The sequence below is a fragment of the Equus asinus genome, chromosome 4 (genome assembly GCF_041296235.1).
Source record: "Equus asinus isolate D_3611 breed Donkey chromosome 4, EquAss-T2T_v2, whole genome shotgun sequence".
Lineage (NCBI taxonomy): Eukaryota > Metazoa > Chordata > Mammalia > Perissodactyla > Equidae > Equus > Equus asinus.
In genome coordinates this window covers 16,600,017-16,617,702 of record NC_091793.1, presented here as the reverse complement: position 1 = coordinate 16,617,702, position 17,686 = coordinate 16,600,017, and the positions used below count along the sequence as shown (strand labels likewise).

Here is a 17,686-nt window from a genome sequence, read left to right as displayed (position 1 = left end):
CCCCGGTACATAGTTGTATATTCTTTGTTGTGGGTCCTTCTAGTTGTGGCATGTGGGACGCTGCCTCAGCGTGATTTGATGAGCAGTGTCATGTCCGCGCCCAGGATTCGAACCAACGAAACACTGGGCCGCCTACAGCGGAGCGCGCGAACTTAACCGCTCGGCCACGGGGCCAGCCCCTCAGTGAGTAATTTTTGACACTTTGCTCTGAACAGGGCACAGTCCTATGTTCTCTAGGGGGATGCTGAGGTTAGTTAGACACAGTACCCTCTAGAGGATGCTGCAGCCTTTCTGTGAACTTCCCCAGAGAACCCCAGTAAGAAGAGGTAAAATAAGGGTATTAATGACTGTAACACAAAACACGTTTGGTAGATGTCACAGGAGACGAACAAATACAGAGCTTCTGGGACGTGGGGTGGGAGGGAAGAAGGAGCTATCACTTGTGGCCTTGGAGTAAGTAAAGACTTGATGGAAGAGGTAGCGTTTGATGAGCCTGCGTGGTAGGCAGGATTTTGCTAGCACATGTTAAGAAGAGAGTGTGGGCATTTTCTAGTTGAAAGAACAGCACTGGCAAGCACAGATTAAGGAATCTTTGGGTGTGTTTTGGAGAACATAGGGAAGTCCAGTTTGGCTGGAATAAGAGCAGTGAGAGAACACTGGCGGGAAGGCCAGGGTTAGGCTTTGTTTTGGTGACGAAAGTTTTTGGTTCATTCAGCAATTATGTATTGAGTGCCTTCTCAATACACTAGACAGAAATCCATGCCCTCAGAGAGCTTGTGTTCTGGTGGTGAGAGGGATACAAGACTAAGAAGTAAATAGAACCTCTGCCAGGTGGCGGTGCATGCTGAACTCACAGAGGCCTCTGGGATTGAGAGTCCTGCGGTTGAGGGATGACCTGGGAGCTCTGAGCTTTTTGTGTGACTGACCTGAACAGTTGGATGAAGGGCCTGATGAGTTAAAGTGCTGATGGTGTGTGTGCTGCCATGTGGTGAGCGGGGAAGGTGGGCGGAGGAGGGGACCTGGGTCTCAGCAGAAGAGCACAGAGTTCTGCAGTGAGGTAGAGGCTCTTGGGTTCCCTATGACTCCCTTTGGGCAATAATGGATAATTCTGTGTTCAGAGTTGTATGTTGCAGATTAATAGGATTGAAAAGATTAGAGTTTTTCTCAACAGGGGTATGTAATGAATTAACTTCTTTCCTGTGCATCTGGAATGGAGCTATGTGCTTTCCTTGTGAGAACTGAGAAGACAGTCGCTCAAAACGTTTTCTGTTCTATGGTTCAGATAAGGAACTTCACTGGAGAACTCTGGGGAGACACTTTGCTTCTCAGTTGGTAACACGCATCAGAATCACCCGTGGAATGCCTGGGCTATGGCCCCAACCTCCTGAAATAGAATAACCAATTGGGTTGGGGGCAATTAGATTAAAAAATGTTTGAGGATCAGTCAGTAAAATAAATACTGTATTCATTAAGGACCTACTGGTGGTCCCTGGGGCATAACGGTGAACAGTGAGACCGCAGTCCCTGCTCTTAGTTGGGGTGGGGAAGGAGAGAAGGTGCTGTGTAAATTCTGAAGCTCTTTTCTTTCTTTGTGTGTGTGTGTGTGTGTGAGGAAGATTGGCCCTGAGCTAACATCTGTTGCCAATCTTTCTCTTTTTGTTTGAGGAACATCTTTGCTGAACTAACATTCATGCCAATCTTCCTTTATTTTATGTGGGATGCTACCACAGTGTGGCTTGATGAGTGGTGCTAGGTCCACGCCCAGGATCTGAACCTGCGAACCCCAGGCTGCCGAAGTGGAGCATGCAAACTTAACCACTATGCCGCTGGGCCAGCCCCTGAAGTTCTTTTCTTGTGCTAGTTCTTTCAATTGTTGCAATTAATTGGCTCCTTCATCCTGGTAGTTTATTTGGGCAGATTACTTGGTGAGAAAATTTTGGATGCAGTCAAAATCAGTTCACATTGTATGATTCAGCAGAAATGAGAGCCTGCATTTATACAATTTGCTGGTCTCCTTTCCCAGTGAATTGGATAATATTAAGTTAAACTAGCTGCTCTTGGAAAACAGCTTTCGTACTTTTCAGATTTATAATCTTTATAGCATAGTAATTAAAACCAGAGGCTAGTGTGCCACTCACTACTTTGGATAAGTTACCTAACCTTTTGAAACTGTTTCATCTGTAAAATTGGCAAAATAATAGTAGCCACCCCGTGAAATTGTTGTGATAACTAATTGAAATGTATATAAAGCTCCCCATGCCTGGCATGTCATTATCACTCAGTAAATGTGATCTGCTGTTTCTGCTTCCATGCATCTGCTGCTATTACTGTTACTGCCACTCCTCTGATGACCTGGACTTTTTCCTCCAGGTAGCATTATTATTATGTATGAAAGGCAACATATAGCCATTGTCATTTAATTCTCAAGATCCTGTGAAATAGGTATTATTCTTGGCATTTTTCACATCGGGGATCTGAGGCTTTTTAGGTTAAGGTATTTTCTCTGGGTTACAAAGGTAGCTGGGGTGGTATTTGAACTCTGTCTGATGCCAAAATTGATGACCTTTTTCCCTCCAACATGCTAACTTCTTATATCTGTAATTTATTAAGGGGTGAATGAGATTAATTCAGCAACAACTGTTTGCCTGTATCTTGGTTAGCTTGTTGTCCAGGTTAATAAAATTATTGGTCTTTGTAGCATGCCATTCAACAAATTATTCTACACGTGGAATAGTTTAAATGTAAATTCAAAATTTGTTGGAGATGTCAGTCCTTGAATTTGAATTACAGATATTTTATTTCCAGAATTACAGAGTATTATTTCCTGTCCTGGAATGCTCCTAAAACTGACTTGCTCGCTCTTTCCCCCCTCCTTCTTTGCCCCTAACTCAGTCCTCTCATTAAAAACTTAGCCATTTCGGGATGATGCAAGAATGACTTTTTAAAAAAAATTTTTCTTATTGAGATAATGTTGGTTTATAACATTATGTAAATTTCAGGTATACATCATTTTGTATTTCGATTTCAGTGTAGATTACATCATGTTCACCACCCAAAGACTAATTACCATCCATCACCACACACATGTGCCTAGTCACCCCTTTTTGCTCTGCCTTCTCCCCTTCCCTTCTGGTAACCACCATCCAGTCTCTGTTTCTGTGTGTGTGTTTGTCGTTGTTTTTATCTTCTACTTATAAGTGAGATCATAATGATATTTTACTTTCTCCCTCTGATTTATTTCACTTAGCATAATACCCTCAAGATCCATCCATGTTGTCACAAATGGCTGCATTTATCATTTCTTATGGCTGAGTAGTATTCCATTGTGCATAAAAACCACAATTTCAAGAATGACTTTTAAAATTGTAGCCTGCATCAATTTAAGGATAACTTATAAATTGTGCTATAGAGTTTTCCCCTAAAATCCTTATGTACATTGCTGTCTGTTTTCTTAGGAAATAGGAATTATAATCTTGAGGACAGAGTATGTAACTGTTTAATCAGAAGTGAATTAGAAATAGAATGCAGATGACAGCCAGAAATTGAGAAAATATAGAAGCTTGACTCTGAATTGAGTGTGTGTGTGAGCCTGAGGCAGCCCGAGTGATGATTTCTGGGTTAAAGGAAGCGAGACTTTTCACACTGATGTGTAATGATTTTAGACAGCTAGTCTCTGACCTCTTTGTCTGGGTCTTTCTTGCTTTTGCATCCTTCACCCCTGAGTGAATAAATCAATGACTGAATAGCATTTGTCAGACCGCTTGTATCCTGTTATGTTTTCAAGGAAGTATTTAGTGTAGTTCCCCCACAGTAGAAAGAAGTGAGACAGTCCACATTATATCCTAGTTTCTGTGACCACGTGGTACATTTCAGAATACGTATGTCTTTTGGCATAGAATGGGATAGCAAATGTAATGTACAATTAAAATAAATGATTTTGGAAAAAAAATTCCTACTTGAATTATGTGTCCTATGTGTGATTCCTTTATTTTATGGAAAGGGTAGTGTTTGATGGTGGCTAGAAGTAGAGGGAGTTGGAGAGTCAGGTGAGGACTCCGGCTGGGAGGGCCCCTTATACCAAACTAAAGAGTTTTGGGACCTACTCCTTAGCCATGGGAGCCATTAAAAGTTTTTATTGGTAGGTAATATAAGGATCATTTAATGAAGTGTAATTTATTCTCAGATAATATTTAAGCTTGGTTTGTATTTTTATACTTTAAAGATTCATTTCTGATTTTTTCGCTTTTTTCCTTCAAAGTCACTCACTATCCATCTCATTAGCTCTCCCGTCTTATAATCACATAAGAGTATAGAGGTGCATCCAGTGAGCCAGGGAGAAGTCTGAGGCGAGGACTGCCTCTGGGAGAATTTGTAAAGAAGGCAAAATCTGCTTTTACGTTACCTTTAGCTCCAGCTCCCAGGTTTCCCTCAGTTAATTTCCTCGGACCTCAGGGCTTCCCTGCTGCTGCTGGACAGCCTTGATTGCCGCTACCCTCTGGACTGTTTTCTGTCCTCACCCTCACATGACTCCTTCAGGATCTGCCCATCGTTCAAGACCTGTCCCCGGTGTTTGGTCCTTTCTCCAGTTAGGACCCACCTCGTTCCTCTTCATCCTGTTTTGAGTAATAGTCCACTAGGTACTGAATTCCGTAAAGCCAGGGATCATGGCTTATGCCAGTAATAACTGCCAGATTATGCTAATTTAGAAGGAATATTTTTAGAACAGACATTTGGGTTCCTTTTGAATCACACTTAATAGGTGACATCCTCCCTAGCATTCCCAGAAAGTCATCCTGCATGGGGAAAGTGGAAAGCCTGGCTTTATGGCCCGAGAGTACCCTACTCATCTTTAAAGATTGTATGTGAATAAGGGAACACAAAAAATCCTAATATTGAACTCTGTGGTTTTTAAATATGCTCAATTGAGGGGATTATTTGTTTGTTTTATTTTGGATTAATAATTGTTAGAAGAAATCTGAGGTTTTAGGAGTTTTGAAAATTGCTAAGATCTGTGGGTGATTTTTCCAGACTGATGAACTTTCCGATCATTTGGCCAAAATACAGGAAGAGTTAAGTATAGTTTTACTTTTTACCTGAAGCAGTAAACGATTCCTGTTTTTCTTTTGGTAACAAATGCTCATGCCTAATGTAAGTGTATTTTCCCCCATTTGGTGTAAGCAGTTTAGATATTCATACCTTTCTGGTATAGAAATAAATGAGAATTACACATATAATCCCAAGTGAAAATGTAATTTGAGAAACGTCCTACTTGCTCTGTGCTGGATAGATTGCCTTATGTATGATTCGTTTTTTTTGGGAGGAGGAAAGATGTTATGGAATAGAGGTATTTATGTGATAATTTAAATATTTATGTAGAAAATGGCATAGGTTTGGTCTTCAGATTTGTGTTTTTGTAAAGTAAAATAACAAAGTGCAAAAGCCAGCCTTCATAAGGAAGACAGTAAAATGAGTGGAAAGCACCTGGCCCGGGAGTCAGAGATTGAATCCTGTACTTGAATCCTGACGTGGCAGCTCAGTATGTGTGACACTGGGCAAGGAAATTAACCTCACTAAGCCCTGTTTACCCATCTTTAATGTGAGGCTAATGGCAGTGCCTGCCTGATGGAGTTTTGGCGTAGATTCAATGAGATAATGTGTGTAAAATGCTTAGCTCAGTTGTAAGTAGTGAATAAATGTGAGCCCACTTAACTTTGCTGTTGTTATTGTTGTGGATGTGTTGTAAAACGTAATCTGACTGCGTTTCTGAAACGTTGAATTATTTCCATGCTCGAAGTAATGGGTGTAAAAGGTGCTTGTTTCTGTAGCCAAGTCACATCTAAGAAATCAGAATTTTCAAAAGAAAGGTGATTGATGAAGATTAATTTTATTCACAAGAAATATGTTTTCCCTAGCTAGACATTAGAAAAGTAAGGAATAAAAGTAAAAATATTTTCTTAAAATGGTCTCTAAATATTTTTAGCATTGTACAATTTCAATATTAAATATTCATGTAAAAATCTTTTGTGTTTTACAGGGTTACATTGTTAGATCTTATAATAGCCAAAATAGTGGGGGATGAGCCATTGACCAAGGATGACGTCCCTGTGTTTCTGAGCCATGCTGAATTGATTGCAAGCACTTTTGTGGATCAGTGCAAGGTTGTGTTAAGATTGACCTCTGAGCAGCAAGCTGATGATGAGGTAAGAAGACAGATTCCATGTCTCCGGTGAGAGAGAGAACAAGGAGATTTTCTAACTCACCTAGGTCCTCTATGGGAATTCTCTTTTAAATGCTTTAAAAAATATTACATAAGTAACATATCTGTTACGGACTGAATGTTTGTGGCACCCCCTTTCCAAAATTTATATGTTGAAAACCTGATGCCCAAGGTGATAGTGTTAGGAGTTGGGTCCTTTGGGAAGTGATTAGGTCATGAGGGCAGAGCTCTCATGAATAGGATTAGCACACTTATAAAAGAGGTGCCAGAAAGATTCCTCTCACCTTCCACCATATGAGGACACAATGAGAAGTCAGGCGTCTGCAACCTGGCAAAGGCCTTTCACTAGAACCCGCCATGCTGGTGCCCTGATCTTAGACTTCCAGCCTCCAGAAGTGTGAGAAATAAATGTTTGTTGTTTATAAGCCACTCAGTCTATATTTTGTTATAGCAGCCCGAATGGACAAAGACTGTGTCCTTATTTTAGAACAGTTAAAAATAAAGATAAGGGAAAACAATGCCCTTATTCTTACCATCCAGAGTTAATGATTTAAAGAAAAATTCTAGTTAGTATATTTTTCTAGGCAGATAATATCAAATATATGCATGTATACATACACACTTGCACAAATATGTATATTAAACATGACATCATTTTATGCTATCCATTTATAAGTTCCTGTTTTTTCTTCTCCTGAATGTAAGCTCTGTGAGGGCAGAAGTTTTGGCAGTTATGTTCTTAGTACTATGTACGTAGTAGGCACTTAGTGAATATTTGCTGAAGGAATAAACAAACAATACATTGTGAATGTCTTTTAAAAATGCCATTGTAGAGGCCAGCCTGGTGGTGTAGTAGTTAAGTCTGTGCACTCTGCTTTGGTGGCCTGGGGTTCACAGGTTCAGATCCCAGGCATGGACCTACCACCGCTTGTCAAGCCATGCTGTGGCAATGTCCCACATTAAAAAAACGGAACAAGATTGGCACAGATGTTAGCTCAGGGCCAATCTTCCTCACCAAAAAAAATAAAGTAAAATAAAAATATGCCATTGTAGCATTCTAAGTAAACAATTTACCATAATTTATTTGTCACACTCTCGGTAGTTGGACATTTAGGTTGTTTTTATTTCTGTTTATTATAATTGGTGCTGTAGTATATGTCTTTGTAGTTACATCTTTGTACATTTCCATAGTTACTAACCCAGAATTTAGAAGTGAAATTGCTGAGTATAAGAGTATATCCAATTTGAAGGTTTTGGTACATATTTCTAAATTGCCTTCCAGAGAGTTTTTTTCTTCTGTCCTTACAGGAGATTCCCAATCATACACCATCCTGGTTAGCACCTTAAGTATTTTTTTTATTCCTCCAGCCTACTCTAAATCACTTAGGTCTTTTCTTTACTAAGGGGTTGAAAGCTAGCTTACATTCATTCTATTGCCCTCCTTCTCTTAAGAAATTCTCTTTATTTTTGTCTATTCCTTCTTCTGTCTTAAAGTTAGAATTCTTCTTTCTCTGGAATACTACTCAGCAGTAAAAAGGAATGCACATCTGATACAATGACAAAGATGAATCTTAAACGTACTGAGCGAAAGTAGCCAGACAGAGAACATACTGTATGATTCCATCTCTGTGAAATTGTATAGCAGGCAAAACTTATCAATAATAACAAAGTAGATCCGTTGTCACCTGGGGCTGGGGGTGGAGGGGTAGAATTGATTGCAGAGGGACATGAAGGAACATTTTGGGAAATAGAAATGTTACACATGGCTGTGTACATCGACACGCCTCTGTATCGTCCACTTAAGATGGGTGCATTTTATTGCATGTAAATTATACCTCAGTAAAGTTGATTTAAACATGTTCGAAAACATAATAGAGAAGTCGTCTCTATGCTGATAGGAATGATAAGTAGAGGGACTCTCTTTGGCAGATAGGTGGGAATAGGCGAGAGGAGTTGCCCTTTGACAGGACCGCCCGCCGTCTCCAGATGAGAAGGTGGGGAATGTGGACACTGATCTGTAGCGTTTGCTAGAGAGCTGTGTGTGATCCTGTGAACTTACGTCGTTATGACTGTTCTACCATGAAAGTGTATTTCCTTCTTTGTGAATTTGCTTTTTTTTCAAGGTTACTCTGTTACTGATTTTCTGTGCTGTGTCATAAAGACTGCGTTAGGTCTCACTGATCAGGCCAGAATTTTAGTTTTTATTGCTGTGATAGAGGAGGGGAAGCTCTTCCCTCACGGGCTCCTCTCCTTTCTGGAGATAGGTTTGCCTCTGTTTCCAGCAGGAGGAGCAGTGAGCTGTGCTTCAAAAAAGTTTTAAAAATGAATTGTCTAGGAGACAGAGAAAAGGAAGTAAAACTTAATACTTGTTAAATCACAACTTTAAACTTTTTCAAGGCACGTATATTTATAGTATAGATGATTTCAATATTGTATTAAGAAGTTATCTGATGTAACTTTTTATATTTAGGAAAATTTCTATTTTTCCTTCAAAAAGTTTTTTTTCTAAGGTGGGAGAAATTATTATATATCAATAGATGGAAAATTAGATGGTTTCTTTTGAAAAGCCCAAATAGTTCACTTTTTGAAAAGTCACTGATCTAGACACTCATGACTTGTACATATTAATATGTATGTGTTACCCTTGAAGTTAGGAAAAAAAAAAACCTGCAGTAGTTTTTGAGAAAACCTCTTAGCTCAGTATTTAACTATCCATGTGCCCGGCGATGGACTGGACCGGCCTGTCCCAGCTTCTGACAGTCAGTTGTGACCTATTCAGAAATCTGTGAGCTGCTTCTTAAACTCTTGGTAGCTTGAAATCAGCTCTGGTGGAAGTATTTATACCATGGAAATCAGCAAATGCTGCACACCAGGGCTTTTCACTCCTGTCTCCTCCTCCCTGCTCCCCACAGCCAGTTTATCAGCAAACCACTGCATTTACTCATTTGTGATATTTTTAGGACAAGATATCCAACACAGTTCTCATAAGGCTGTGACCAAAAAATCAGAATGAAAATAGTTGTTTTTGTAGCATCTGTTTTTTAATTTCTATAATTGATTAACTTTAAAATCCTGAGATTTAATTCATGTGCTCCTTAATAGTCTCAGGTTCTTGTGTGGGCGTACATGTTTCTGTCTTTTGGGTTGTTTTTGAGTACTTGTTCCAGCTTTTGATAAACTTTTGTCGGTTCTAGTATGCTGCTGTGTTAAGATTTAAGATTTCGTTCAGCTTTGAGTCTCAGTCTTGTCACTTGGGGTGAGCCTTGCCTTTCTTCTGAAAGTTAAGGAATTTTGTTTGCTTTGTATTTTCTTGTATCCACATATTATGAGAATTGTCCACGGGTTGTGGGTTTTTTATTCTGTTTTACTCCTTGCCTCTCTAACTTAAGTTGTATCTAGTATATAGTAGGTATTTAATAAATATTTGTGCAATAAGTTAAAGAGTATTCTTTTATTCCACATACTGATAAGGGATTAAATTTTTGTATTGTGCAAATAATATTTGCTTTGTTGTAAAAATAATACTTTAAGCCAAAGTAAATGAAACAAAAAGTTAGGAAGTCCTCTTTTTGCCCAGCCTCCATCTATTTTCTATCAATATATCAGCATATACTTTTTTCTTTTCCTTCCAAAGGTTTTTTTGTATATTTACACCTATACATTTTTGTTTCCTTTTTTGAAAAAAATACTATATACTCTATTCTTCAACTTCCTTTTCTCACTTACTCCGATGTATCTTGTACATCTTTCCACTTTAACACATGTATGTATAGTCATCTCATTCTTTTTAATAGCTGAACAGTGTTTCACTATGTAGATGCTTCAGAATTTTTTTCGTTTATTCTCTATAGATATACATAGCAGTTGCTTCCAGCTTTGGTTTTTTAAAAACATTCACAAATAATGCTACAGTGAATATCCTTGTACAGATATCTTTGCAATTTTGGACAATCAAGTCTGGTAGTATAAACTCCTCCAAGATAAATTGCTGAGTCAGAGTATGTTTATTTAAGACTTTGGGAGATACTTCTAAGTGACACACCAAGAGAGTATGGGTCTGCAACCCTCCACTAATCTGATTTAATTACTGTTTGTCTTTAACTTTTTTTAGTGGCCAGTGTGTTAATTTGTTTTCCATATTAGATTACCTTTTAAAATACTCTATTAATGAGCATCTTCAGAAAATTAATCTTTTTGTCATATATATGGGAAAGTTTTTTTGCCATAGTTAATTTTTTGTTGAATTTATTCATAGTATTCTTAGCCTTTTAGAAATTTTTTGTCTGTTTTTAAGCTAGTTAAGCTTATCAATTTTATCCTTATGGCTTCTTAATTTTTTTAACATTTAATAAAACCTCCACTTAGATTGTAGAAATATGCACCTGTATCTTCTACTTCTTTCTGTCCTTTGTCCACATTTTTGATTAACCTAGAATTTATTTTTGAGTAAGGAGTGAAGGTTAGATCCAAATGAATTATTTATGTCTTTTGACTATCCGAGATTATATAATCTTTGGAGGAAGACTGCTTGTGTTCGAATCTTGATTTCTTCTGTTAGTATATGATCTTGGAAAATTTGCTTACCCATTCTGTGCCCCCGTTTCTTTACCTGTAAAATGAATTTATTTGTTTATTTCTTTTTGGTGAGGAAGATTGTCCCTGACCTAACATCTGCTGTCAATCTTCCTCTTTCTTTTGCTTGAGGAAGATTGTCCCTGAGCCAACGTCTGTGCCGGTCTGTCTCTGTTTTGTATGTGGGACACCGCCACAGCATGGCTTGATGAGCAGTGTGTAGGTTTGTGCCCAGTATCTGAACCCACCAACCCTGGGCCGCCAAAGTGGAGCACGCAAACTTAACTGCTACACTACTGGGCAGGCCCCTGAGTTGTATTTTAATACAAGCATTTAGTATACTGACTGGTACATAGCTTAATGTTCCCTAAATGTTAGCTGTTAATTATTGTATTAATATCATTTACTGAATAATCTCATCCTTGTCATTAACTTTAATGCTATGTATATCATATATTAAATTCTTATATATGTACTTTTATCAAGAGACACTTAATGTCTGGTTGTCTGGTTTTTTTGATGTTACCACTTGTTAATGGTTATTACCTAAATCCATTAATTCTTTAGGGATTGCAAAATGTTGGTATTTTGACTCTATCATTCATTTTTCATTTATTAGCTGGAATATTTTATAGAGAGAAACTTGTCCTAATCAACTATTAGGTTATACAAGGTACATTGTGATTAAGAAAAGCAGAATGAATGCTTGATCTCCCTCCCCCGCCATTACCAATCTTTAAAGTAATGACTCAGTTTTGTGATATCATCCGAAGATGATGAGTGAGTTGTTTTGTTTTGATTTAATCATCATTATGAAGTTGCGACTTTAAAACCACTTGCTTTGCTTTCAGCCCCTTTTAGCTGTAGTTCTTCCTAAAGCTCTCGTGTTCCGTTGCTGGCCAGTGGGAGCCTCTTCAGGTTGCTTGATTCCTTCTGACGTGACCCTGGTAGTCTCTGATAGCTTCCTTCCTATCTCGTATGACAAGATGTCCAGGATCATCTTGTATGTGCCCTGCCTCAGACCTAGAACCAACCAGCCATTTCTTGAAGGAGAAATGGTATCCAGAGATGACAGTCTGGGCAACTACCCATTTAACAAAGGAGGACGCTGAAGCCTTGCAAAGTTAATGGATTTGCTCAAGAGTCTTTTAGTCATGGTACTAATTTCAGACTCCTAATGTAGATATTTGCCCCTAACTTTTTAACTAGCAAGTGAAAACTATTAAATAAAATTAAAGATACAAGGCATTAAACGTATGTTGTTTCTTGCTGTTTATTCGAGATTTTAGAATGCTATGTTAAAATATTACCTTTAAGTCTTTTAATTAGATAACAATAAATGCACATCTAGAATTAACCAAAGAAAGTAATTTATCTTTCTTTTGAAGAATGTTATCCTTACGACCTAAATTTATAGCATCTGCCACATTGTGTCAAATAATCTGTACTTTAAAAATGAGGTTCAAAATCTGTACAAAAATTGAATTTTAAAATTTTATTTAGATTACTTAATGCTGTGTAGTTTCTTGATCATGTAGTCTGATGGTAAATTATTTAGTAGTTATGTGAACTAACATTTTCAAATTAATATTATCTTTTCCAGCCTACCAAGATACTGCATGTAAGTTTGTATTTATCTGGAAATAATGCAAGTTCTTGCAGCCAGAGTTCTTTCAACCACAGCATTTTACAGGATTCCTGTGGACAAGAAATTAATGTAGTTCATGGGATATTTGTATCTTTAAAGTAGAACTTGCTTGCTGGGAAGGCTTTAAAAAGAAAGTATTTGCATAAATGTTATGTACGTAGCTAGTAATTTTGAACATTTATTCCACTGTTGGAAGGTATTTTTGCTTGAGTAAGAACTTTTCTGGCTCTTCACTCCAAGAAGACACATAATGACACGTAATCTTGCATTCTTGATGGCAGATGTCTGCTGTTAGTGAAAATGATTGTGCATGTGCATATTTAATACTTCTGTTTTTGTTCTTGATAGTTTCGTTCTCTCTTTAGATGTGTTACAAGAACTGACTCTTTAGTATTTATGTTGTCTTTTCTTTTCAGGAGGCACTGGCTACAATTAGGCTTCTCGATGTCCTGTGTGAAATGACTGCTAATACAGATCTGCTTGGCTATCTACAGGTTTTTCCTGGCTTGCTGGAAAGGGTGATTGGTGAGTGAAATATAACATGTTATTATTTTTAATTAAGAAATCTTTGACTTGTACTGTAATATAAGTCTAAACACACATCTTTAATTTTCGGTGTATTAAGATATTTTTTTGAATATTTTTTCTTGTCAGGAATCATGGTATTTTGGGAACAGCTCAAGCTTTTCCCACTTCTCTGCTGTTTAACTCAGGATGCCTGATGAGTAGATGAGAATGCTAATGCCTGTTACACAGAGTGTCCATAGTGGATGTTTCATCAATAGTGGTTGTGTTGGTGATGGGGGGCTTATGATGATGATAATGCTGATTTTTATATTACTATAGTATTACCAAATTTGTTAGTAAATTTTTCCTAATTACGTTTATGGGGCATCAAGAATAATGCCTTACGCATAGTAATTATGGTTTCGAGTCTTACAAGAAAACTGTTTTAAACAAGAAGCCATTGTTTGAAACATTACCATCTTTGCTAAAAAGCTGTTTGCAAAATAATTCGAGTCGAACCCTTTGCTTGTGGCTAGCCATGCTCATGGTGTTGCTGCTCACTGTTGGCTATTTTTTCTTTAAAAAAGATTATATTTATTCTGGAGACCCATATGCTAAGAAAGATGGATTTGTATCTAGATGGGTAGATGAACGAGCTGTGCAAGATGTTTAGAATCTCATATCAGTGTTTTATTTTGAATGCAGTGCTTTTAGTGATAATTAAAATAAAACATCGCAATCCTGGGAAACTGAATCATTGTGCAAAAAGCCTGCATTTGGAGCCAAGGCAGACATGGGTTGTCATCCCAACTGCCAAATTACTAACTTCTCTGAGCCTGGTTTATTCGAGACAAAATTGGGAAAGTGATATCTGCCCTTGATAGGTTTGTTGAGAGGGTTAAATGGGATAATGGGAAACATTTAAATACGACTTCTGGAAGATTGTCTGTTTTCATAGGCTGCCTGGAGGCATTTCATAGAGTATAACAACATTAAGTTGTTTCTTCTGAATGTAGCAAAAACAGATCTATGGAGAACACATGCTGCCTTCTGATCATCAAGACAATGAGAAAAAGTCAACATGCTTTTTGGTTTCTGTCGTATGGCTCATGACGGATAGGTGTTTATTTTAGACTTAGCTGACTATAGTCATCACATGAGTTCCTTCATAGAGAAGTTGGAATTGGAAACCTTTTTCTAAGAAAGATGGTGGAAAATTTTTAGCTAACTTTTCTTTGTGGGTAAATAGAAAGTCCATGTTGGGATAATCAATATGGCTTATCTCCCCAAAACCAGAATCATGAAAAATTTTAAAGAAAAAGCATAAGAGCCTTCTAATTATTATTTAAAGAAAACTTTCAGTATTCTACCTTTATTTTATTTTAATCCATTAAAATGAATTAGATTTGTTGGTGGAAAACTAGTACAAAATACTGAAAATTTTTGTATGGAATACGAAGTTTATTCTTGTTGTTATAGATCTTTTACGACTGATTCATGTAGCTGGCCGTGATACCACAAACATCTTTAGTACCTGTGGTTGCATAAAAGCAGAAGGTGATGTCTCAAATGTGGCCGAGGGGTTTAAGTCTCATCTCATTCGTCTGATTGGAAATCTGTGTTACAAGAATAAAGATAACCAGGACAAGGTAAGATTATTTCTTAGTATGTATCATACATATATAGCTTCATTTAGGATACAATATTTAGAATTTAGAATACATTTACTTTTTTGCAATCAAAGCTTGAGGTGCTTAGAAAGTAGCTTGAGATATATGTATATGTATATATTCCCACAGATAAACGTAATATGTAATATTTGTTTGTATTAAGGTTTGTATTTTTCTAATTTTGCTTTGTATTCGTCATTAGTGTGTTTGAGGCAGTCTCTCTTATAAATTATCAATACTTGTCCTAACCTGTGCTTTAAAAATGCTCTTATATCATGTAAAGAACAGTCAGTCAATAAAAACAGATGTTTCAGGAGCCTAGAAATTTTCAAACAAATAGTAGACACTTAATAACGGTAATTATTATTGACCATTATCTTAAGAAAAAACAAACAAACCTTACATCTGTGCCCTACATTTATGGATGATAGCATCCTAAGTGTTTTCTTCTAGGTATCTTGAAATTTTTTTTTTTTTTGGGGAAGATTAGCCCTGAGCTAACTACTGCCAATCCTCCTCTTTTATCTGAGGAAGGCTGGCCCTGAGGTAACATCCATGCCCATCTTCCTCTATTTTATATGTGGGACACCTACCCCAGCATGGCGTGCCCTGCGGTGCCATGTTCGTACCCGGGATCCAAACTGGTGAACCCGGGGCCACCAAGAAGCGGAACGTTCGAACCTAACCACTGCACCACCAGGCTGGCCCCATTGAAATTTTGAAATGAATATTTAAGTATTAAATCTTTGGAAACTCAATAGACTGCCATTAGAAACCTCTTTTGTGCTGAATTAGCTTAGAGGTAATTATATTGATAATGTGGAAGGGCGATAAAAAGGATGGCAGGAGAATTGGACTACATAATTCACATTAAACTAGCCTGCCCCTATCTTCTTAAGAGTTTTACTTTGGATGGCATTTGTTTTGCTTCATCAAATATTGAATATATGTGTGGCAGAATATAGTTTTCCAGGACGACTACAAAATATCTGTCATTCTGCATGTATTCCTGCAGTATGACTTTGCCAACCCCACCCCCATTATGGATTGGCATTTATCTCTCCGTCCTCTTGAATCTGGATGACTAAAGCCCTGTGACTGCTTTGAATTATAAAATATGGTGGGAGTGATCCTGTACCATTTTTGACAGAGCCCTTGACTGGTCTGGCAGATTCTATTTCCAGCCTCTTAGAAGCCAGTTGCCATGTAGAAGTGCAGGTGAGATCACCATGCCATGAATTGCCATGTTCACGTGAAGAAGCCTTGGAGGATGTGATGTGGTGAGGAGAGAGAGACTAGTTTAAGAAACCAAGGCACCAGATGTGAGCCAGAAGCCATTTTGGAAGTTCTTTAGATAGTTTCTCAGTTCCTTAGTTCTAAGCTCAGTTCCCTAGTTGCTCGGCTAATGCCACATGAATCAGGGACAGCCTGCCCTGCAAAGCCCTTTCTGAATTCATGACCCATAACATTGTAAGAAAGAGTAAAAAATTGGGGAAAAAAATAGGTTGTATAGGTTCTGCTTGTATTAATGGCTCTGTAAGCTATTTTTGGACTGATCTTCCTACAAATAATAATTATAAACTCTGAACAAAAGACAGCTATGTGAAGACACTCAAATTTGACACAAACAGGCAGATTTTGGAGTCGAATCAACACTTGGAAGAAGGGAATTGCACACGGTGTGCCATGCAGGACAGTTAACATTGATTGAAAATCTGCAGTCCTTTTAGCTTAAAGAATCAAAGAACAGTTTGGAGCAGCCACAGCTATTGGAAAGTGAGAGAGGGAATCCTGGAAAGGAGAAAGCAAGCCCCAAATTCTGTGTGCCACTTACCTAAATCCCTACTGATGCCCACATCACGCATGCAGGGGGCAGGCTTTGAACAGCTAAGTGATGGTTAAAATAATTGTACTGAGATTTGAGCTGCCACCCTAGTATTTACAGTTTAAGTTCAAGCAGTATAATTGCCTGCTAAAACAAAAATATCAACATTCTTTAGAGGAATATAACAGAATGCAGAGTTTCCACATCATAGCATTTACATTGTCCAGGATACAAGCCAAACTTACTTGAAACACAGGAAAATATGACCCATTCTCAAGAGAAAAAAGATAATCAACAGAGACTAACTGTGCAGTGACACACATGTTGAGTTTGGCAGACAAGGATTTTAAAGTAGTTATAATTATACTCAAGAATGTAAAGGAAAATATGCTTCTGATGAATGAAAAGATAGCATATCTCAGCAGAGAAATAGAAACTCTAAAAAAAGGAACCAAGTGGAAATGCTAGTACTGAAAGATACAATATCCAAAGTAAAATGCAAAAATTGTACTGAATGAGCTTAACTTAATAGAGATGACAGTGTAAAGAGTCAGTGTACTTGGAGAGAGGTTGATAACTGGAATAAATCCTGTGGGACGTGGCACAGAACAAATGCCAGATAACTTGCTCTTTTATTATTCATATATACCATTTCGACGACTCCTCATCTTCAGGCAGGTGTGAGTGGAAGATTACTAATCCCATCCTTGGAAAGTTACCGGACTGATTTTTCTAAGAGAAAATTGATAGAGAAGAAAACACTTTACTTTTTTAATGACTAAGACTGCCTTTCTTGAGGGGCACAAAAGGTGGTTTTTCTTTTGTTTAACTATTCTTTTGTTGCTAATTTGGATTGGCCTCTTATAGGAACAAAATGTGGTAACCCCTAAAAGGCTTATGAAATAGCTCGCTGAAGTCAGGATCAGATTGCGTCCTAAGTAAATATCGAGTGTGCCCAAGTGCTGTGTGGAGAGGTCACTGGGGCTCACAGGATGTCGGTGGTGTGTCCTTCCCATGTGCAGTTGCTAACAGCAGTGCCGATTTCTGAGCAAACACTCTCGCAGGTATGAAGGAGTTCATTCTTTGAGTATAAGAATTCCTCTGCTTTTCCTATTTTCTTACCTATGCCAACAAAAGACCCTAACCTGAAAATGTTACCTCTGGAGTTTTTTCTCTTTCCAAAGAATCTCACACAACATCACAATCTCGTCCTGGATGTACTGGAAACGTCCTTATTCTTGTAGCCA

The 17,686-nt window shown here is 37.8% G+C and overlaps 1 protein-coding gene across 2 annotated transcripts in view; it reads left to right on the top strand.

The window, feature by feature from the left end:
- ATXN10 (ataxin 10) overlaps positions 1-17,686 on the top strand; it is a 190,076-nt gene that overhangs the window by 70,033 nt on the left and 102,357 nt on the right. For both annotated transcript variants that reach the window (XR_011502527.1, XM_044777897.2), the window contains exons 7-9: positions 6,035-6,200; positions 12,854-12,962; positions 14,424-14,593. Coding sequence is in view for 1 of the 2 variants with exons in the window: in XM_044777897.2 (XP_044633832.2) it covers positions 6,035-6,200; positions 12,854-12,962; positions 14,424-14,593 (445 nt within the window). In the remaining variant the exon portion in view is untranslated. The remainder of the gene's footprint in view (positions 1-6,034; positions 6,201-12,853; positions 12,963-14,423; positions 14,594-17,686) is intronic.